Raw genomic sequence first — 23,796 nt, 5'->3', positions numbered from 1 at the left:
AATACTGTATGCAACTGTAACATAATGGTATTTGCATATTTAAACATAGAAAAGGTACAGTAAAAGCATGGTATAAAAGATAAAAAAATGGTATGCTTGTATAGGGCACCTATCATGATTGGAACTTGCAAGACTGGAAGTTGTGTGGGTGAGTGGCATGAGTGAAAGTGAAGGCCTTTCTGTATATTGCTCTAGACTTTAAAAACACTGTACACTTAGGTTTTACTAAATTTATTTAAAAATTGCTTCTGGCCAGATGCTGTGGCTCACGTGTGTAATCCCAGCACTTTGGGAGGCCGAGACAGGCAGATCACTTGAGCCCAGGAGTTTAAGACCAGCCTGGGGAACATGGCAAAACCTCATCTGTAGTCCCAGCTACTCTGGAGGTTGAGTTGGGAGGATCACTTGAGCCCCAGAGGGAGAGGTTGCAGTGAGCTGAGATTGCGCCACTGTACTCCAGCCTGGGTGACAGAGTGAGAGACCCTGTCTCAAAAAAAAAAAAATTATTAAATAATAAATCAACCTTAGCTTCCTGTAACTTTTTTACTTTATAAACTTTTTAAGTTTTAAAAAACTTTTCGGCTTCTCTGTAATAACTCTTAGCTTAAAACATAAACACAGTACAACTATACAAAAATATTTTCTTATCCTGATAAAATTTTTTCTGTTTAAAAAAATTTCTGTATGGCTTTTACTTCTTATACTTTCTATGACCATTCCTCTTCTTTATCTACAAGGGCTTCCCTTCAATTCGTCAGGTTATGTTCTTGGCCTTCAGCTGCTCTGAGTCCAACACTTGGAAGAGTTCAGTCGTCCCCCTGTGCTGGAGGGAGCAGAACATTTTGCGGGAACATTCAGCCAGATTTATTAGATTGTTATTGACAGATGAGCATACTCTAGTGACAAAAAGTCATAATTTTTCTTTTAGATAGCATACATTAACTAGCTCGAGTTAAATAGGTAACAAAGGGCTCTTTTCTCCTTGTCCGTTCTGATTATCTAGTTGCAATTAATTAAAAAGTCATTCATAATTTAGCCTTTTAAATTTGGCTTAATTATTTATTTCATAATTGCCATTACTACATTCTTAAACAGTCTATTCTTAATGAAGGTGGCTTTTTTGGTGGGGAGAAGGGATATGGAAGAGAAGAATTTTAGTGAATCTTTGGTAGGAAGACAGTTCCTAGCTACCTTTTTAACATTTTGTTTGATATATTCACACCTTTATTTGACTCTCCAATTCAAGTTGTTGAGAACAGACAAACCATATATTAGCAATTGAGGAAAGAGGAACACCTAAGTGAACCCTGGCTGTCCAGGGCTGCTGAAGCATTAGAGTGGTTTTCAAACTTTAACAGGCGTAAGAATTATCTGGAGGGCTTGTTAAACAGCTTCCTGGGTTCCACCCACCCCTAGAATTTCTGATTCAGCAGGTCTGTGTTGGGGCCTGACAGTTTGCATTTGCAACAAGTTTCCAGGTGATGCTGATGCTGCTGCTCTGGATCTCACACTTTTGAGGCACTGATAGAAAGTAATGATCAGTCTCTGCAGTAGACCAAGTATGAATTCATAATGCTTACTATAATTCCTGAATTTATTCTTCCCTTATAAAACAAAAAAACCCTTAAAAGGATTATATAGTAGGGCTAACCCGGTTTGCTTTAGCCTGTGTGAAATCAAATGTAATTTAAGCTTTAATTCCAAAACAGCTAATAAGTAGTATATCTTTCACTGTTTTTCTGTTCAGCATTTATTTTGACTCACGAAGTTAATTCGCTTTACACATGTTACTGGGTACCTACCATGTGTCATATACTGTTTAGAGTTGGGGCTCTAGCAGTGAATTCCTTCTCCATGGGGCTTACGTCTAGTTTGAGGGAGATTGACAATAAACAAATAATATGTCAAGTTATTTGGATTAAAAAAGTGTGAGAGTTGAACATATTTATTCTTGCCTGGTGTGAATTATAGACCTCTAATGGTTTCCTGTTTATCAGCAACCTGATAATATTTCCTGAATGAAGATTCCAGCTATTCCATGTGTTTCAGACTTTGTTTCATTTTATCTTAGTAAAGGTCAGTTAAACTACTTTCTCAGTGGGATTCAGACTGTGTGAGCTTATTATCTTATAAATACGTGTTTCTAGGTTTAAGCCTTGTGGCATGATGTTTTTACATTTTTTTTAGTAAGTGTTTTAAAATTTCTTGAACCTCTATGCCTCTAGAGGACAACACACATTCTGCTGTTCAATAAAGCCCTCACCACTTTTCTTATTCTTGCACCAGGCCTGCTTTACTTATGTATGTTATTAGCGTGGCTCCTATAGGTATTTGTGCCTGTAGTGCCTTCTTTAAATAGCATAAAAAGTAGTTCATTATTTTCAAGCTGAAAATCTAACCTAGATGAAGTTTAGTAATTTAATGGTAACTTACTTTTGTTTAGGTTTCATACTTTAATTTTGGCTCTTACTTGCTGATATTGCTCATTACATACGGAAAAGGAATTTAGTTAATTATCTAAAAAGTAAAATTCAAGGAATTCTTTACCTCATTGGAAGTCTGTATATACTCTTTAGCCACGTATAATATACATTGAAAAGACTGGCACAGTACACTGGCACAGCCGCAATATACTGGTGGTGAAATTATGAGTGATTTTTATTTCCTCCTTTTGCTTATGTATTTTCTAATGCAGGCTTAATACTGAACTGTAGAAATCAAGAAATAAAAAGTTGAAAAGTATTGTCTAAATAGGCAGCCTTGCAGATCTCCTAAGATCCCGTCATGCTGCTCTGATCTTAGCATTCTCATTTTAAAGTAGTAAATCAGCTATCTTCTACACATAGCATGAATTTTGGCTACTCTTTTGTGTTTTGTTTTGTTTTTGAGACAGTCTTGCTTTGTTGTCCAGACTGGAGTACAGGGGTATGAACATGGCTCACTGCAACCTTGACCTTTAGGCTTGAAAGATCCTCCTGCCTCAGCCTCCCGAGTAGCTGAGACCACAGGTGTGCATCACCACGCTCGGCTAATTTTTTTTTTAAGTTTTTGTAGAGGTAAGGTCTTACCATGTTGCCCAGTGTAGTCTTGAACTTCTGGGCTCAGGCGGTGCTCTCGCCTCGGTCTCCCAAAGTGCTGGGATTACAGGCATGAGCCAGTGCTCCTGGCCTACTTTTTCTTCTGGTGAGTATAAGCTTTTCTATGGGCAAAGTTGAAAGTGATTACATATCTCTTAACAAGAGGATCTAGTTTTTAAGTTCAAGATTACACACACACTCTGAGGCTGTATGTGTCAGATGTTAAACTGAACAAATAGCTAGGAGTTTTTGTTTTTTAAACCAAGGATTGCGTTGAGATAAGCAAGTAAATAACAAATATCTTGAAGTTTCCTGGATTGTCATTTTAAGTGTTGACTGCAGATGGTTATGAAGAACCTTCCTGGGAAGAAAGTTATGTTAGCTAGCATATAAGGTTACTGAATTGGCTTTCTATTTACTATTCAGGTAACATAGATGTATATTGTATATAATAAATAATATGTGTGGAAATAGAAACAGCTTTTTTTTTTTGTATGTGGAAATAGGGTTTAAGATTCTCTACTGTGACACATGCCTTTTTCAATTTGGTTTTTAAGTCTCTTTTCAAAGATGTTTAAAAGCATCAGCAATCACTGTTTCTGTAGTGAGTCCCCATTCTGTACTTAGAACTACAGGACTTTACATTTTGGTTTCTTTTTCCTCTTCTTCATATCTTTGACTTGGTGATTTGCTAAAGTGCGAAGCCTGTGCTTGAGAAGTAGGAGTGCTTCCAGCTGGAGCCATAGCATGTGGTTTATTGAACTAAGCATTTTAGGAGCCCAGAAGATAGGTATGTTAATTACTGGTGTTACTACTTGCAGTTTTCTTTTTGAACGTGTTATCTAACCTTCAACTCTCAACTTTTGGTGTAGAGAGGTATTTCATGTGGTTTAGGTGGTACACTGATAAGGGATTCTGTAACTCAGAATCACACAGTGAGAATGTAATTTCTTTTTCAGTTTTCTTTGAATCCTAAGGATTACATAAATACAAAGGTCATATTCTAGAGCTAGTGTGTAACGCTTTTCAGTATCAAGTGCAAGAGGGTGACCCTGGGAAGCAGCTCTAGGGGGATTGGGGAAGTGAGGCAGGGAAGGTAAGAGGAAGCCAGTAAGGTAAAGTCACCACTGTAGGCAGCTGGAGCTTAGTACCAGTGGGGAGCTCTGGGAGTCAGTATAGCACAGGGGCCTTAGAGTCGCCTCACCCAAAAGGAGAGGGAGCTACTGGTGGTAATGACACTGAATCGTCAGTAGTCATTGGTTGAAGGCTGCTCTGGGGTTGTTAATTCTACCACGATTTCTTACCTGCTCCTCCCGCAAGCAGAGCAAGCTCTGGCAGCTGGACAGAACATTGAGAGAAGTAGTCGTAGGGTGTGGATGGGGTAAATGGGTGGGGCACCAACAGTATCTGCTATGCCCGCTGGACAGCTAAGCTTTTCGTGCAGTCTTCCTCATTTTAGTAAACGACAACCCCATCCTTCGGTGCTGAAGCCAAAAAATTTGGAGCCACTCGACCTTTCTTTCACATCTCACATCTAATCTATCAGCAAATCTTGTTGACTCTGTTTTTAAAATATCTTCAAAATCTGATCTCTCCTTATTGTCCTCAGTGCCACTATCTGGCCCAACCCCATATCAGCTCACAGCCTCCAAACTTAGTTTACTCTCAGCACAGCTGCTGGAATGATCCATATAAAACCTAAGCCATATCATGTCACTCCTCTGCTCAAAACCCTCCAGAGAGGCCTCCATCTTAGAGTAAAAGTCAAAGTCTTTACAATGGCCCATAAAGACCTACATGGTCTGGCCTCTTCCTACTGTTATGTTTGCGCACGTGCATGTACAGTTCTTTTTGTCTTTAGCTTTACAGTAGTCAAAACACTCCTTTATTCCCCATTCCATTCAGTGTGGGTTATGTGATTCATTTGTAATTAGGTTCATTTTTTGTGTTTTGCATTTCATCTTTACCACTACAGCCTTGTTGATTTTTTAAATTTACATAGTAATTTGATGTACAGTTGTTTTGGTTTTGACAAATGCGTGAAGTGGTGTATCCCCCACCACAGTTTCATGCAAAACAGTTAATTGCCATAAAAATTCCTCCATGCTACTGCTTTATAGATAATCCTTCTCCCCACCTTCCAGCCCCTGTCGACCACTGATCTGTTTTCCTCCCTATAGTTTTGCCTTTATTAGTATCATGTAAATGGGACTCTTAGAATATGTACCCTTTGGGTCTGGCTTCTTTCACTTAGCAAAATGCATTTAAGATTAGGCCATGTTGTTTTGTGAACATTCCTCAGTAGTTCATTCCTCAGATGTCCTGTAAAATAAAATTAAATAACAGAAGTGAATTGATTTAAAGAAAGTATTGAACAAAAATGATATAGATGGTACATAGAAAAAAATCTTGAACCTGGATGACTAAGGTGTGGAAATCGATAATGTGATAAAAAGATACTGGGAAGGCTTTGCTTTACCTGGTATCTCTGACAGTAATGAGCCTTGAGTTCTCGAGGAAGTCACTTAACCACTCTGCTTCCTAGTCTGGTAAAATAAACAGTGAAATACCTGGTCTCGTTGTTGTTACTCCTGAGGTAACTGTGATTCATGACACAGAATATAGGCAGGTTCTTCTGGTAGCTCTTTTTTTACTATTAACATTTCAGTGCCATGAAGCAACTGGTACCTGGATTTCAAAGCTGTTAGGATCCACTGTACAAATGCTTTGTTTGGAAACCTGTAGTGTGGGAGTAAGAGCCTGTCTGTAGGAAGAAAGTAAGCCTCAGCGCAGGGTCCCAGTTCACTGACTTCTTTTCTGTTGGGCTTATCCAGTTTAAGATAGTAGCAGCCTGAGTTGGAGCTGTAGTAATGATGAAGAGGTGCTGGTAGTGTTGTAAATCTCGGCAAGTTTTACAGCAACCTCTTTGTGACTACAGCATTTGGACCTTAATCCTCATAGTCCTGTCCTTAGTCACGTTTCCTCGAGGATGTCTACAAAGATTGATTGTTGGTGTTCACGATTTCTCCGAATTTTCCTGTGGTTCATTGATAGGCCATTTTGTCACATAATTGGCAGTGTGTATTTGAGGGTCAGAGCATGTTTGAGACTGCTCCACTAATGACAGAAGCTTACAGGAAACCCAGAAGGAAGCCAGTGATGATTGCTTGTTTGGTTGTTATTTTTAAAGATGGACAGGTTCATACTAACTTCTCTTAAACCCATGATGAATGGCTGCTTAACATCCTTGACCAGGTTGCCTTTTTTGTTTTTAATTGAAATAGGATAGTTAGGTGATACAGTGTCAGTGTAAAATCAGAAGAGTGAGAGGAATTTGAGAGTGCAAAATGGCTGTGATTTGTGTTTGCTCCACATGTGGCATGTAGTAATATTTATTTTACTTTTTACTTTTAGTAATGAATGTTATAACTATTGAAGATTATAAGAGCACATACTGGCCAAAATTGGATGGTGCCATAGATCAACTTTTAACTCAGAGTCCTGGTGACTATATCCCCATATCCTATGAACAGATATACAGGTAAGTTAAGATTTAATTTGCTTGGGTTTGAAAGGGTATACCAAGGTTCAAGGCACTTGAATTATGCCTCACACAAACATGTAATGTAGAATGCATAAGATGAGGCTCTGTAAGTGTTTTATGTATTCCACACTTACGGATTGGAGGGTTTGGTTTATACTTTTTGATTCAAAAGTGGTTTTCAGATCATGACAGAGTAAGTCTGCCACCTCCACCATACATAATGCAGACACTGTGGAAGTCAGCAATAAAAGCAAGAATGACTGAAGTATCTGGTGTAAAAATCATATTTTTAGTCTCAGAGGGAGACCTTAATCTGTTGGTGTTTATTGACACACAATTCTAACTCTCTTCGGTTATTTTGTTTCTCAGCTCCTGTTAATGGAAGCAGCAAATTAGGAAGTGGGGTGGGATATGAGATCAGCACAGTGAAAGGAGGAAGTGACAAGTATGTTGTTCCACACAGCTGATGTACAAAGAGGTTGTATTGCAAACACTTCCGTGAGTTAGAAATCTCTCTACTGATTATCAATCACTCTCTCTTCCTTATTTTGACATTCATTTAAAAAGAGAAAGAGAGAGAACCTGGTTTATAAATAGTTATCATATTCAGACCTTAGATTCTCACCTACTATTAGATTATCTAGTACTGATTAAATGTGTAATACACTACTTAGAAGGGCATATTTATAGCAGATGGTACTATCTTTTCCATCCGAACACCGATGGGGGAGGATAAATTTTTTATTTAAAAGTTGTGATTGGTTACTTTTTGAAGGTATGAATTACTGGATCAGTGGTTATATATCAAAAGTGTGCTTTAACCTTGGACTGAGTTAAGTGCTTTATGATTAACTTGGTTTGTGGGGGTTTTTGTTTGTTTTACAGTTGTGTGTATAAATGTGTATGCCAGCAGCACTCGGAACAGATGTATAGTGATCTGATTAAAAAGATAACTAATCACTTAGAGAGAGTCTCGAAGGAGCTGCAGGTAAAGAACTGATTGTATTGATTTTTGCTTCCTTGGGTTTTCCTGACTGGTTGCAGTTAGCTTTTCTAATACACATTTGGAAGCTTGTTAATTTGATTATGATATAAATTTATAAATGTTTTCTAGGTGAATGTTGATCAAATCATGTAATTTTTGGAATAGATTATTAATTTGAAAATTTGGTATAAATTGTGGAAATTTTTGGATTAAATATATTTCAGACCTTAACTGATTCTATTGATTACCATGTCAACATTTCTTTTATTTAAAACTTTATTTTTTTCTGTCAATGTCAATATTTGGTGACTTTTATGATACAAAAATATGTGTATATTTTAACTTGTTTTGGAACTCGTATTATCATCTTTGAAGAGTGGTTTGCCTACTAATTTATAATACCTTTCAATATAAACAACTGAAGTAAACACTTTATTGATAAACCTCCTGTAAATAGGCATCATCTCAGCTCTAAAATCTGGGGCAGGTTGCAGAAAAACTCCTGTTTAAGGGAGCACTTAGCTTGATCCTCCCCCTGCCCACTTCAGTAAACCTTCAGTGCTTGAAGATCAGGTATTATTAAGTTGGTGCAAAAGGAATTGTGGTTTTTGCCTTTGAAAATAATGACAGAAACCTCTGTTACTTTTGCACCAACCAAATAATCTTTATAGCAGGGCTTGATCCCACTTTGTTTTTGGTATAGAAGTAGAACAATGTCTAGAAAAATCACTCAGCAATCCCAGCACTTTGAGAGGCCAAGACAGGTGGATCACGAAGTCAGGAGATCGAGACCATCCTGGCCAACATGGTGAAACCCCATCTCTACTAAAATTGCACACTCCTGTAGTCCCAGCTACTCAGGAGACTGAGGCAGGGAAATCGCTTGAACCCGGGAGGCGGAGGTTGCAGTTGGCCGAGATTGCGTCGCTGCACTCCAGCCTGGCGACAGAGCGAGACTCTGTCTCCAAAAAAAAAAAAAGAAAAGTCACTCAGCAATAGATTACCAGGGTCTATACCACAATTAGGAAGCACCCCAGCAGTTTTGAAATAACCACAGTTTATAGCACATGCTGGGGTGTGCTTTGGGCTTGGATATTGTTCTTCACAACTTGTGGTCTGAGATAGCTTAGTTTTTTTGTGTTTTTTTTCCCCAAACAGTTGTTGCACTAAGTAGCATTTTGTTTTCTGTTTCAAATGATAGAGCTGTGTTTTGTCATAGTCAAATATATACTTTTCTTGTTGTTAGTATAAATTTCTTTCTTCATCTTTTTGCCGCTAACTATAAAATCTTTATTCATTTAACACATATGTTTAGTGCTTAGGCATTGTGTATAAATTGTTGATGAAACCCTAGATCTATGCTTTATAGCTTTTGAGAGATTTGCTTTCTAATTCTTCACTCCACCATCTACCTGAATTTCTACCTGAATCCAGTTTATGGACTTCGGGTCTCGCTGTGGACTCTGTCACACACTTCTGTTCATTTGCCAGTACCCTAGTCAGGTTCATCATCATTTCTCAACTGTTTTACTGAAATGCTTATCTCAACTGCCTTACTTCATTGATATACCTTAATTTAACCAGTTTTTGATTGATGAATATTTAGGTTACTTCCAGTTTTTGGCCGTTACTAACAGTGCTGAAGTGAATAGTCAGTCTTGTAAGTAATGTCGTTTACTAAGTCCAAATTGTGGTTCACAGAAGTTGTATCAAGTTGCATTCCCATCAGTTCTGTATATATCACAGTGTCTGTTTTCCCTCACCCTACTAATACAGCCTATTATGAAACCAAATAATTTTTAGTTTTATATTAATATAGTAATGATTCTTATTGATGATTAAAACATAAATCAGAGTGATATTTCTTTTGATGTTAGTGTTTTTTTTTTTTTTTAATTTTTTTGAGATTGGGGGTCTCGCTCTGTCTCCTAGGCTGGAGTGCAGTGGTACAGTCATGGCTTACTGCAGCTTTGACTTCCCTGGGCTCAGGCGATCCTCCCACCCCAGCCTCCCCAGTTGCTGGCACTACAGGTGCATGCCACCATGCCTGGCAAATTTTTTATGTTTTTTGCTTTAGAGATGGGGTTTTGCCGTGTTGCTCATGCTGGTCTCAAACTCCTGGACTCAAGCGATCTGCCAGCCTCGGCCTCCCAAAGTGCTAGGATTACAGGTGTGAACCACTGTGCCCAGCCTGGTGTTAGTATTTTTTAAAAGGGTGATATATGATATAAAACCAGGGAATTTAGTTTGTTTTTAGAATCAATACATGTCCTACTTAGAGTTCAGCAATATGGTCTTATGAAAAGTCTAGCTTCAAAATGATTCCTTTTATAAGATTATAAAGATTGTAACCATTATTAAATAGCAGCGGGGAGTGGTTTAAAACATGGGGATCCAGGGCTCTGTTTCCAGCTCTGTCACTCAGCATTTGTGTGTTTGCCTCTTTATTAAACATGCTAATATATATCATCTTATAAATTTTCTTGACATTAAAATGAAGTAGATTTACTAGAATATCTCGTTGCTTCACACTAAGGTGTAAGGTGTTTTCTCGACATCAAAAGGAAGTAGATTTACTAAAATATCTGTAGTTCTTTACACTAAGGTGTAAGGTATTTTTTCTTCTGTTTCCTGCCTGGCAAATGCTTCTTCATTCTTTTCTTAGGCTTAAACTCATTTGTGTCCATCTGTGTAAAGCCTTCCTGGAACTCCTGCACTCCTCTCAAAACCGAACAGACTATTGGCATTTCTTCTCTGGATCCATAGCATCTCAGCAATAAGAACTCTATTAGGGCAGTGATTGTGTTATTGTTTCTGCTTCCCTGTCTGACTACTTCACAGGCCCTTCCTTGAGGAGGAGGGACTCTATCGTGTTTGTCTTTTTATCCTTAGTGTCTGCCACAATTACAACTCAGCAGATGTGTTCTGGCTGAATGCTGAGTAACTAAATGTGACCTGTACTAATGGAAAGAGTAGCATAGTCAGCTTCAGATGACCACTACTCCTGTGCTCTCTAGATTTGTAAGCATTTTATTTATTTGTTCAGTGTGATGTGTGTGGCCTGATGTAATCTTATTTTATAGAGACCTTAAGGCAGTTTTCATGGGGACAGATCAAGAGACGATGCCAGGCTTTATGAGCCAGAAACATTTTATTTGGATGGAGCATTTTGTTTGCAGCTCTGGTTTTCATAATGAAATGTTGTTATGAGCCAAAATAAGAGTGTGGGAGGAGTTGCATTTGGCAGATAATCAGAAATTTAGTGCTGGAGTTGATAAATCAATGATTTGGACCTACAGGGCGTCAGCCTCAGTCAGGGGCATCTTAAAATAGCTGTGGGTTTGTATAGTTTATATGTCAGAGGGACTTATTTATTTTTATCCCAAGGCATATCCTGTTGGGGAGATTGAAGAGTATATAAAATATTGTTCCCATATTCTCCAGTTATTTTTGGTGTTGACTTAAAAACTAGAGAACATGGTTTTTAGAGATTTTAGAATAATTTGTTGAATGTAAATATTTTTTACATGACAGCATAATCTAACTTGCTGCCTCTTTTTTTTTTTTTTTAAACACATTTCTTTCATTTTGGAAAAAATTACTTTACTTCAGGCACTTTAAAGTTTTTTTTGTTGTGTTGTTAAACTAATAAAACAAATAGCTAAGTCCCCTTAGTGTTCTCCTTACTATTATATTTCACTGCATGTGTATCTATACATTTTAACTTACTGCTGGATTGTTCAAAATTGTGACAGTATCTTTTGCCTTAATTTTTGTAAACCAGGCTCTTCTCTCGTCCTTATTAACTCCCCTCTTCTTATTTATTTATGAGACAGTGTCTCAGTCTGTTACCTAGACTGGAGTGCAGTGGTGTGATGCTGGCTCACTGCAGCCTTGACCTCCTGGGCTCAAATAATCCTCCGGCCTCAGCACCCCCGAGTAGCTGGGACTACAGGTGTGCACCACCATGCCTAGCTAATTTTTGTATTTCTTGTAGAGGTGGGGTTTTACCATGTTGCCCAGGCTGGTGTTGAACTTCTGGACTCAAGTGATCTTCCTGCCTTGGCCTCCCAAAGTGCTGGTATTACAGACATGGGACACCACTCCCAGCTGTTCTTTCTTTAAAAGTAATAATGAAATTCTATTTATTTTTATTTTTCTGTATCTCCAGAGCCTCAAAATGTACATTTCCAATTCTGGTATTTTCCTATACCAGTGAATGGAAATAGATGACTATAGAGAGTAAATTGGTTTACCAATTCAGTAAATAATATTCTGAATAGTTTTGGAAAATTCTATGGAAACATTTAGAAATTACCGTATTTTTTGTGAGAGACCAGGACCCTAACATTAGGACCTACACTTGCCTGTTGGATTTGAATTTCATCTTATAGATACCTCATACTGAGGTCTAAATCTAAGTTTCTCTTCATTCAAATTAGTTTCTTTCTGAGGCTTGGTATTTCATATTCCTCTTAGCTTTTTCTCTCCTATTTCTGGGTGCTAGTTAAGGTGGATGGAATACTATAATATCTCTTGCTCTGTCCTCTTTGATTCCCATTGTTGTCTTCCTCTTCCACGTCATCATTGGCTCATGCCTGCACTAGTGGAATATTCTTTTAATTGGTTTGTCTTCCTGCAGTCTCTTCTTTTGGCTGAACAACCTAAAAACCCTAATTTGATGGACATACTTTCTTGTTCAAAAATCTAAAATACTATTTACTGCTTTCCTTAATTAATCACAGCTGATTTTTTGGTCCGTGTAAAAAAAACTGAGTGGTTTTATTGGTTGCAGGGGTTCCTAGTGGGAACCCTAATGTATCCTATTTAACTATGACTCTACTGGGTCTGGTAGTGGACATATAATTGATAAGACTAGATAGTGTGGACCACCCCCCCCCCCCCCGCTGAGAGCAATTACAAAAATCAGACCACAGGACTAACAAAGTGAATTATAGGGCCAGGATCTAAGAGAAGAAGGAAACTCAGACAGAGGAACCTAACATTTGAGCCATTTATCTACTGGGGTCACCTATTTATTCTGGAAAAGGAGGCTAATGAGCTGAGAAATTTAATAGAGCTTTGACAACACTTGTGGGGGTTGGGTAATAAATTGGAGTATAAGGCCCATTAAATCTGAAGTACCACATCCCAGGACTAGCAAGAATAAAAAAATAAAGACTAGCCTTCTCATTTGCTAAAGCCTGATTCCTGATTGGATTAAGATGGTTTTGATTCGGCCAGGTGCGGTGGCTCATGCCTGTAATCCCAGCACTTTGGGAGGACGAGGAGGGCAGATCACAAGGTCAGGAGTTAAAGACCAGCCTGGCCAAGATGGTGAAACCCTGTCTCTACTAAAAATACAAAAAAATTACTTGGGTGTGGTGGTGGGTGCCTGTAATCCCAGCTGCTCAGGAGGCTGAGACAGAGAGTTGCTTGAACCCGGGAGGCGGAAGTTGCAGTGGTGCCACTGCACTCCAGCCTGAGCGACAGAGCGAGATTCCGTCTCCCAAAAAGAAAAAAAAGGTGGTCTTGATTTGCTAGAGCCTCGATTAAGCTTAGTAGTAGCAAAAGTAAATTCTGGAGAGATACCATTATCCTAGGCATCAGATTGTTTCCATAGTTTTTCATAAGCAGTATCTGGCACTTAATCAGAAATAACTAGTCATAGTAGGAAATGAGGGATCAAACCAGGCAAAATTGTGAAGTACATTTTTAGGCAAGAATTGGGAGAATTCATCACCAGTAGTTTCTTAGACAAATAAAAGTGTTTTTCAGATAGAAAGAAAATGTTCCCAGATGAAAACTTGAAGATATGTAGGAATGAAGAAGGGAAAAGATAAATATGCAAGTGTGGATCAATAATAATGATAATGTCTTCTAGGGTATAAGAATATATATATATATATATATAATCAAAACTCGTGACAATAATGTGTAAGTTTGAAGGGAGGAGTGAAGGTTTGAAATGTTCTGAAGCCTTGCATTGTCCAGGAAATGGTAAAGCACTACTTTATTTTCAACTATAATGTGACAAGGATACAGTCTGTAGTAAAAAAACATAGTTAACAAGACACAGAGGGGAAAAAATGGAATAATTTTAAAATAAAGAAATCAAGAAAGGATTTTTTAAAAGTACAGAGAACAGATGAGATAAATAGAAAATAGGGTAACTTCAGCATGCCTAGTATTATGTGAAATGTTAAAGACTAAGCGCTACATTAAAAAAAGGAAGACAATTTCAGACTGGTACTGTTCCTTGTGGAGCAGGGCTACCCCATGGGCACTGTGTCTAGAGTAGCAGCTCAGAAGCAGTTCTGCACTCATACCTACTTTTAATTATATGCAAATTAAGGGCAGTATGCAGAAATTTCTAGAACGAGGGAGAGGGTGGTAACTTCTGGGTTGTTGGGTTATTGCCATGGAAAGGGGCAGTAACTTCTGGGTGTTGCCATGGCAATGGTCAAGTGACATGGCACACTGGTGGGCATGTCTTATGGGGAGGTGCTTCTGCCCTGACCTGTTTTTAGCTAGTCCTCCGTTTGGTCCTGATGTCCAAGCCCCACCTTTGGAGTAGATTTCTTCCTCCTATTACTAAGTTGAGAACTTTCACCTTTTCATTTAAAGGAATCATTTACAGCTTCTCTTTGGCATATCTGAATTGCCAACATCATTTCTCTTGCTCTTTGGAGCCATTATTAAGTAAAGTAAGGGTTGTTTGAACATCTGCTATGATAATCGTGACAGTTGAACTGATGACCGAGATGGCTAAGTGACTGACAGATGGATAGTGTTAACATTGTGCATATGCTGGACAAAGTGCTGATAGATATCTCAGGCAGGATGGAGCTGGATGGTGTTAAGATTTCGTCACGTTACTCAGAAGGGCATGCAGTTTAAAACTTAAGAATTGTGGCTGGGCGCGGTGGCTCACGCCTGTAATCCCAGCACTTTGGGAGGCTGAGGCGGGCAGATCACCTGAGGTCGGGAGATCGAGACCAGCCTGACCAACATGGAGAAACCCCATCTCTACTAAAAAAAAAAAAAAAATACAAAATTAGCCGGGCATGGTGGCACATGCCTGTAGTCCCAGCTACTTAGGAGGCTGAGGCAGGAGAATCACTTGAACCTGGGAGGCGGAGGTTGCAGTGAGCCGAGATCGCACCATTGCACTCTAGCCTGGGTGACGAGCAAAACTCCGTCTCAAGAAAAAAAAAAAAAGTTTGTTTCTGGAGTTTTCTGTTTAATATTTTCAGACTGTGGTAACTTAAATCTCAGAAAGGGAAACTGGATAAAGTGGGGGACTACTATAATGGATAGATGGATATAAAATCTTTTAAAACTGTCTTAAATGACACTTCCTCGTTTCATTTTTTCTATGTGTACTTCTGAATCCAGAATCCATTGAAACAATTGTGAGGCATTTTCTCCCCAAGTAATGTTGATACATTTATTGTATATGCTAATGTGTTATCTAAAAGAGAGTATATTTTCACCAAATAAAAATATTCTGACGTTTTGATATAGTAGTTTTATAGTCAGTGACCCATTAACAGTTCTTTTGTCAGTGCTTTGGAACTCACACTGTACGTTAGCCCCAGTAAACAGTGTTGACACAGAGATTTGGTTCCTAGGCCAGGACAGTAACATTCAAGTGGGAGGATTAGCGCCGATATTACTAACCTGCATTCAGGGTCCTGTTGAGGAGAGACCACAGAGACAAAGGTGCTGGGAAATGTTGCAATTTTTATCTCAAGGCTGAATTTACAGTAGTTTTAGGTGTTTAACTTTTAATTAAAAGGAAGTTAACTGATTACATTTAAACCATTTTAATAAAATTAGAGTGATATTGATGTCTAACTGTATCTTGGTTTTAAACAAAATAAGTTGACTGTCAAATAAATTAATAATGGAAATTAATAGAAACTAAACCATAATTAGCCAGCAGTACTTAACTTTGATTCACTATTTATAAACTCCAATTTGCATATAAAATCTTTACTGCCAGATTGCCAATAAACTGAGCTAGTCCCTTGGTGGTTAAAATCAGAGCAAGGATTGCGTTGCTATTTATTTTTTGTCCAGTGGGTGGCAGCATAACTCAACTGGTTATCTTGTGTATGGTCATTTGAAATTTTTTATGTGTTTTAAAGGTTTTAATTTCTAAATCTCTTGTACTACAAAGTGTATTCTAAGAAAACTTTCCTCCAAATACTCTGTTTATTTCTTGCTAAAGTGAATAAGATTTTAGATAATAAGAAAATTGCTTGATATCCTTTCCTCATAGGTTTCAAATAAAATAAATATTGCAACTGGTAAATAGCCCTTTACATGTGTGTTCTACTGAAAATGTTTCTAAGTTATGTGGAGATCTATTTTTTTCCTCTCTACTAGAACTTAAAGCAGTTGTCATGGCAAACCCAGGAATTTGCCAGGGAGACACCCTAACCCTCGATCATTCAATAGGCTCTCATTCAGACCATGATTCTAATAAGTTTACTATGTTCCTTTGAAAGAAAGGATTTTGTTTGTATTTTCATGTGCCTTCATAGGACTTAGCATAATACCAGGCCCAAAAATAGAGATCCAGTAAAGAGTACTTGGTATAAGTTGATTACAAAAACATATGCTGGCTTTACCACTGACATTACCAGAGGCATGTATTTGTTCCAGGTAAAACATCATCCAGAACTTGGAAAATGAGCAGGAGAGTAAAATCACATAAATAATACCTGTTTGCATTTGTACAGAGTACATTTGCATGGTGTACAGAGTACAATTATGAATTGTATTCTTTTTAAGATATACTTTCTTTGAGACCAAACTGTGTAACTTAAGTTAGAAAAGATAAGGAAAAAGGTTTCCTTTCCAAAATAATAGCAAATAGGTGTAAGTAGTGTAAGTAAGTTACTGTTTGCTAAGTGTTACATAGAGATAAAGTATGTGGGGAAGTGAGAAGTCAGCCTAGCATATCTGGCTTCTTTGGATATTTCTCCATTTAGTAATCCTTGAACCTTTTATAGCTGCTCGGTGGCACCTAGCTAGTTACTTTAAAAGCTAGTATTAGATTACAGATTATTTCATGTAGATAAGCTAAATGAACCCAGGAACACAGAAGCCAGGTTTAATTCAGTTTATTAAGTCCAAATAGTATTTGGAAAATTAAGGAAGTCTTATTTTAGAAATAAATCAAGAAAAAAATTTCATATAATAATAGCTTAAGAAGTAAAAGATCTAAGTGAAAAGAGAAATATCTTCTATCTTAGACTCAATTGACTTTATTGTAGTTTTCAATTGAAAACCATGCTTACAGTTTATATGAGAAGTGTCTAATATGTATATTATAGCTCTTAAATAGCTCCTGAAGATCAGTTACCTTCTATATCACTATTTTTTGGATATTATTCTAATATGGAAATAATATCTGCATAGCAAGAATGAGAATGGAATGTCAGATGTGTTTGTCTATTTGGAAAGAAATTCCTTTTTTTTTTTTTTGAGACGGAATTTAGCTCTTGTTGCCCAGGCTGGAGTGCAATGGTGCCATCTCGGCTCACCGCAACCTCCGCCTCCCGGATTCAAGCAATTCTCCTGCCTTGGCCCCCTGAGTAGCTGGGATTACAGGCATGTGCCACCACACCCGGCTAATTTTATATTTTTAGTAGAGACGGGATTTCTTCATGTTGGTCAGGCTGGTCTTGAACTCCTGACCTCAGGTGATCTGCCCGCCTTCGCTTCCCAAAGTGCTGGGATTACAGGTGTGAGCCACCGCACCCGGCCAAGAAATTCCATTTTTATGAAGCGTCTTTGTCAGCTTCCAGTGTGTAATGGGTGTTGCTTCTAGGGCCATGACACATCTGTCCATGGCAGTATGGTATTGCTCTGGAATGTCATGGAATAAGCTAGACTGAAAGCTTATTACCCATTAGCAGTTTCTGCTATAGTCAGTCATCTAAAGGCAGATTTTTAGAAAAAGAAATGACCAATTTGATTGAGAAAATAGTATTAAGGATCCTTGAGATGGCATCCAGGTGCATTTGTGTGGGATACAAAAATGCCAACGTTGTACTTATTATAGGAATAAATGTTAAAGGACTTGAAGTAAACTATTTGAGAATTTTTAACATTTCCATTTGACTCTTTTAAAAATAGTTTCCATTTTTCTGCTGAAATTCTCCCATCTTTTTGTGCATGTTATCTGCCTTTTCTACTAGGTCATTGCATATATTAATCATAGTTATTTAAAGTGTCTGTGATAGCTGCTTCATGTGGGACATCTCTGTGCATGTTGAATGTTTAATTCTTGACAGTGGGTTGTGTTTTTGTTTTTTTGGTCTTAGTTTTGTATTGAATGTTGGACATTGTATATAAAAAGAACAGTTTAGCTTAAAAAGAACAGTTTCTGCTTAGAAACGGGCATGCCTCGGCTGGGCGCGGTGGCTCACGCCTGTAATCCCAGCACTTTGGGAGGCTGAGGTGGGTGGATCACGAAGTCAGGAGGTCGAGACCATCCTGGCTAACACGGTGAAACCCCGTCTCTACTAAAAATACAAAAAATTAGCCGGGCGTGGTGGCGGGCGCCTATAGGCCCAGGTACTTGGGGCTGAGGCAGGAGAAAGTCGTGAACCCGGGAGGTGGAGCTTGCAGTGAGCCGAGATTGCGCCACTGCACTCCAGCCTGGGCAACAGAGCGAGACTCCCTCTCAAAGAAATAATAATAATAAATAAAATAAAAGTAAATATCTTCACGGGCCGTGTGGTCTTTGTCTAGCTCCTGTGCTCAACTCTGCTGGTGCAGGTGAAAGCAGCCACACATTACATAAAGAATGAGCATTGCTGTGTTCCAAAACAACTGTACTTAATCAAAACAGGGTGTAGACAAGATTTGGTCCACAGCCTCTAGTTTGTTGATCTCTGGTTTGGTGTGCAGGTGAGTTCCCTCCCCGACTCTCCCCTCCCCTGTCCTGCCCCACACACACCCTGTGGCAACCAAATTTTACCTTGTATCTTTGGGGAACCTTGGTAGTAAGCAAGTTTCCTGTGCTTCCATCAGCAGCAGTATATTTTTGCTTCATAACAGTGTGGAAACCTGGGCATGAGTGGATTTTCTACCATCCTGAAAATGGTTGGTGACCTTTGCTTGTCAGGAGGGCTGGAGGATCACCTGCCTGTCTTCCAGTGGTAGACAGTTTTTTGCCTAAGGTCAAAGAAGGGTCACCAGGTTGCAGGGTTTCTTACCCCTTCCTTTCAGCAAATGGCTTTTGCTTTGAATCTGGGTAGGTTCCAGGGCACAGGCAGTTTTTGTTCATGTCTTCCATTGGCAGTTAATCACCACCTTTTTTGTCATGGAGGACCCCAGGATGTGTTCATCGGCTTCTTTAGGTATTCCTGCTTCATCCTCAGGTCTTACTAAGCCCGGCGCATCTTGCTATGGAGGATGGCCTCTCAGATTTCTTTCACTGCCCCCAGTCCTTCTCTTGATGACCGAGTGGAAACCCATGGAAAAGAGTTGGAGAGGAAGTGCTGGCGCTGACTGCCCTTGTGTTGAAGCCTCCCAGGGATTCTACACTGTTAGTTCACACTTGGCCTTTAATGATTCATTACAATTTCAATTTCTGTTGTTTGCTTACCTGCTTTTATGACTACCATCATCAACAGAGAAATAGTCCATGTGTCCTTTATTTTTTTTTAGAGGAGCTTGTCACTCTGAAATTCTTCTCACCTAGTTGGACATTGCAAATGTAATTAAAGAAACCTTAGGGGTCTGATGAGCTCGAAAAATTATGATTATTTTGGTTAACAAGCTTTTTCTTACCATAAGAGTGGGAGTGATGTTCTTTCACAGCTTTCTGCATTCTAAGCTGAGGGGGAACTTGAGTTATATTTTGATAACTTTATACTCCCTGAATTTGATACTAGTCAAGAAGCCATTAACTTTTAAGAGGAAAAATTCATCTATGTTAATGTTAAAATGTTAGTGCATCATATTTTTACTGATTTCAGTGCAGTTTGCAGCTGAATTGTCCTGCAGTAAATGCCTGTGTTAGTTACATGGGTGATTACTGCTCAGTTTTCTCTTGAATCCTGCAGACTTCCTTCCTGTAGAGCTCCTCTCATTTCTTGGAAGAGGCTTAAGGTGTAGGGTTCCTAAATGCTTAACAGGTGGGCCAGCTGTTTACAGACTTCCCTGAAGTTCTCACTAAAAATACACACCTCTGGAAAGTTTCCGAATCAAGACTTTGGAGTGTGGCAAAGGAATCTGCGTCGTTACCAGTCCCTTCAGGTGATTCGGAGAGAAGCATTCTTTGAGGTCCACTGGCGTATGGAAATGTACCATTGTTCCTGAACCTAGTCTCTCTTAAGCAGGGAGTGCAGTGTAGCTTATGTTTAAGAATAAGATAGTGGGCTGGGCTCGTTGGCTCATGTCTGTAATCCCAGCACTTTGGGAGGCCGAGGCGGGTGGATCATGAAGTCAGGAGATCGAGACCACCCTGGCTAACACGGTGAAACCGTGTCTCTACTAAAAATACAAAAAATTAGGCAGGCGTGGTGGCGGGTGCCTGTAGTCCCAGCTACTCAGGAGGCTGAGGCAGGAGAATGGCGTGAACCTGGGAGGTGGAGCTTGCAGTGAGCCCGAGATCGCGCCACTGCACTCCAGCCTGGGCGACAGAGTGAGACTCTGTCTCAAAAAAAAAAAAAAAAAAAAAAAAGAGGTTGTGTTGTTGCTGATGCCACTCAACACATCTGCACAGCTAGAATGCTAGTCTGAATTAGAAGTATCCGTGCAGACCTGGATAACATAAACAGCAAAGCATAGCCTAAGTATCCAGTGACAAGGGACTGATGAAATAGGCAATGATGTGTCCAAACAGTTGTTAAAATTAGGTTATAGAAAGAAATTTGACCTGGGAGAGATGGTGACGATCTATAGTTGGGCGATAAAATCAGGTTACAAAATAAGCCATATTTGTTTAGAAACAGACACATGCACACAGGAAAAAAAAAATACCAAAATGGTAATAATTTTCTACCAATGTTGGTAGTGGTTATTTTTTTCTTTTTCTTTTTTTTTGAGACGGAGTCTTGCTCTGTTGCCCAGGCTGGAGTGCAGTGGTGCAATCTTGGCTTACTGCAAGCTCCACCTCCCAGGTTCATGCCATTCTCCTGCCTCAGCCTCCCGAGTAGCTGGGACTACAGGCGCGTGCCACCACGCCCGGCTAATTTTTTGTATTTTTAGTAGAGACGGGGTTTCACCGTGTTAGGATGGTCTCGATCCTCCTGACCTCATGATCCGCCTGCCTTGGCCTCCCAAAGTGCTGGGATTACAGGCGTGAGCCACTGCACCCAGCCGGTAGTGGTTATTTTTCCATAGTTGCATTTTAAATTTTTAAAAATTTAAATGAACATACATTACTTTTACAAAGATACATGTTTTGTCATGTTTATTAGGTCCTTCTCTTCCATCCCTTCTTGTCTACTTCATTGTAGCATGCAAAAGTCACTTATTTGAAGACAACCAGAATGCTTTTGTGAAGATAAAAGCACATATTCTTAATTTTTTTCATGTTTCATTTTGGTTGGCTGGGGACGAGGATGGGGGTAGGTAGAGGAGGAGGGATATAAATATCAAATTGTAGAACTCGTTTGTATTTTACACCTGCATTGTCCAGTTAGTTATGTGTAACTATTACAATTAAAATGAAGTAAATATTTGGTTCCTTAGTTTAATTAATCACATTCCAAGGCTCAATAGCCAAACGTGGCCAGTGGTTACCATATTGGACAGTGCAGATTTAGAACATTCCCATCACCACAGAAAGTTCCTTTGGGCAGTACTGACCCACATGATAGTATATTTAAGTCTCTTGACTAGTAAAATTATTTAAACAATTAATCCTCTTTTAAAATTATTAATATACATCAAATTCAGGTGACTGACCAATCAACCTTCCTTGTTTAGCTTTGAAAATTAAAGATGACAAGCTTTCTTTCCCCTTCCCTTCTGTGAAGGTGTGGTATGTATATCAAATCTGTTTTTTCCTTTCTTGCTGTAAGGCATTTCTCACACTAGGAGCATGTATGTATATGTATATGTTTTTAGTGGTATTTCGCAGATTTCACTATTTAAACTGGACAGCTGAAATTATTTTTAATATAATTATGCATAAGACTATTATGTAGTTCTACCTTTTTTAATTTAAAAGTTGTTTTGAAATTATTGTCTATAACATCTATATGAAGTTACTCAGTGCAACAATCTGGTAACAAAGGATTAGCATGAAGCTATCAATATGACATCTGATTAAATAAATAGTACATTCAAGCATCTTACAGAAATAGATATTCTTAAAGTGTGTGTGTATTGAGGACTTCGGAGGGTCCCCAAAAGCCTTTCAGGGGGGTCTATAAGTAATGATGGATAGACGCTGGTGCCTTAGCATGAATCTTCATTTCCACATGCTTGCGGGGTGAGGAAGCCATTTTCATTAAGAATGTCCCAGATGAAACAGAGAAAATTATTAATTTTATTAAATTGTGACTCTATACTTTAAAAAATATTTTATGTAAAGAAATGGGACACTGCATACCAGAGTACAGTGGTGGTTTTGAGAAAAGGTGCTTATGTGATTGTATGAATTTTGAACTAACCCTGCTTTTTCCGCATAGAACGCTATTTTCACTTGAAAAAATGACTGACAAACTATGGTTAGACTTTGGTATTTGACAGACATTTTCTCAGAAATTAGTGAACTAAGATTGTCACTTCAAGGAAAATGACTGACAGTATTTGTTGCCAATAATGAAACTTGAGCTTTGAAGTGAAAATTAAAATTTTGGAAAATTTATATCTACCACTGTGACCTTGATAGCTTCCCAATACTTAAAAAGATTTCTGATGAGATAGGTGTTGATACTGTCTCATCAGAGATGTATTTTTTTGATACCGTCCAATGAAATCAACATTGGGAAGATCTACATAACTCAGAGAATCAGTATTTTCCAAATGACCAATGTGTGATGTAATAAAATATATACGGAAAAGATCCATTTAAAGTAGAAGATAGACCCGTGGTTTTTAATGGAATAGAGTACAAAAAATTCATTGATCGTTTCAGAAAATAACACATCACAACTGATTTCAGTGCAGAAGCAGATATGAGAATCCATCTGTCTTCTATTAAGCTAGGCTCTAAAGAGACTTGCAAAAATGTAAAAACAGTGACACTCCTCTTACTAAATTTTGTTTTGGTAAATAGTTATTTTTCATAAAAATAAGATGGTGATGAGTTTGTTATTGTTATTTTAAAATGAATTAATAAGTATTTTTAGAACCTAGTTTTAATTTTTATTATGGTAAATACTTACAGATACAACCTGCATATAAACAAAAAGCTTTTTGGAATCTTGAGTTGTTGTTAGAAATGTAAAGGTTTCCAGAGACCAAAATGTTAGCGAGAACCACTGGAATAAAACTGACTACAAGATATACATTGTTAGGGAAAGTGCAGATATGTGTGATTATACCTTAGCATTTGTGTATAAAGAACTATAAATGGGACATTTATTTTATAGTATAGGCAAAAAGTTCTTCTGGAAGGATATAAAAAGTATTGGTTGGTTCAGGGAGGAAGGAATGAAAGGAAAACTTACTCTAAATCCATTTGAACTCATTTGAATTTTAAACCAGATGAATGCATTACTCATTATTTAAAAAATATTCTCACACAGCTATATTACAAAACTCAGGGAATCTAGATCTGTTAAGAAAAATTGGAGTAAGTTTGGAGTAATGGTGATGGCAGTGGCGGCCCATCTGGAGTGGCCATTGCCATCACGCTGCTGTAGCAGGGAGGCGTCAACAGGTGGGGCTGCATGCTCCATGGAGCCAGCAGGAGCCTCTTCTGAGTTGGGGTGGGAGCACACTGGGCGCTGCTGCAGCCGCCCAATCCACAGCTGTGGACTCAGGCATCCCTGCATTCTTGGGGGCCCAGGAAGGACCCCCTGCCCTCGAAGGCTCGGAAGTGTCTGTTCCTACTGCCTGGCTTCTCCAAGTTGTTGGCACCGACTCTGATCTTGGAGCAAAGTTGGGGGCGAGCCCAGGTGCTGTCGCAGCCTGGCCAGCTGTGCACACGCTGAGGGCAGTGCTAACATAACACACTAGCCCTCTGCTGCCTCGGCCCCCTCCGGACT

General features: G+C 38.7%; 1 protein-coding gene across 2 annotated transcripts in view; it reads left to right on the top strand.

The window, feature by feature from the left end:
* CACUL1 (CDK2 associated cullin domain 1) overlaps positions 1 to 23,796 on the top strand; it is a 76,182-nt gene that overhangs the window by 18,775 nt on the left and 33,611 nt on the right. For both annotated transcript variants that reach the window (XM_004050175.5, XM_019035280.4), the window contains exons 2-3: positions 6,492 to 6,618; positions 7,507 to 7,609. In XM_004050175.5, coding sequence (XP_004050223.1) covers positions 6,492 to 6,618; positions 7,507 to 7,609 — 230 coding nt within the window. The remainder of the gene's footprint in view (positions 1 to 6,491; positions 6,619 to 7,506; positions 7,610 to 23,796) is intronic.

Source organism: Gorilla gorilla, chromosome 8 (assembly GCF_029281585.2).
Source record: "Gorilla gorilla gorilla isolate KB3781 chromosome 8, NHGRI_mGorGor1-v2.1_pri, whole genome shotgun sequence".
NCBI classification, from domain to species: domain Eukaryota; kingdom Metazoa; phylum Chordata; class Mammalia; order Primates; family Hominidae; genus Gorilla; species Gorilla gorilla.
The sequence above is the reverse complement of the archived record's forward strand: the minus strand, read 5'-3'. Positions and strand labels throughout refer to the sequence as shown.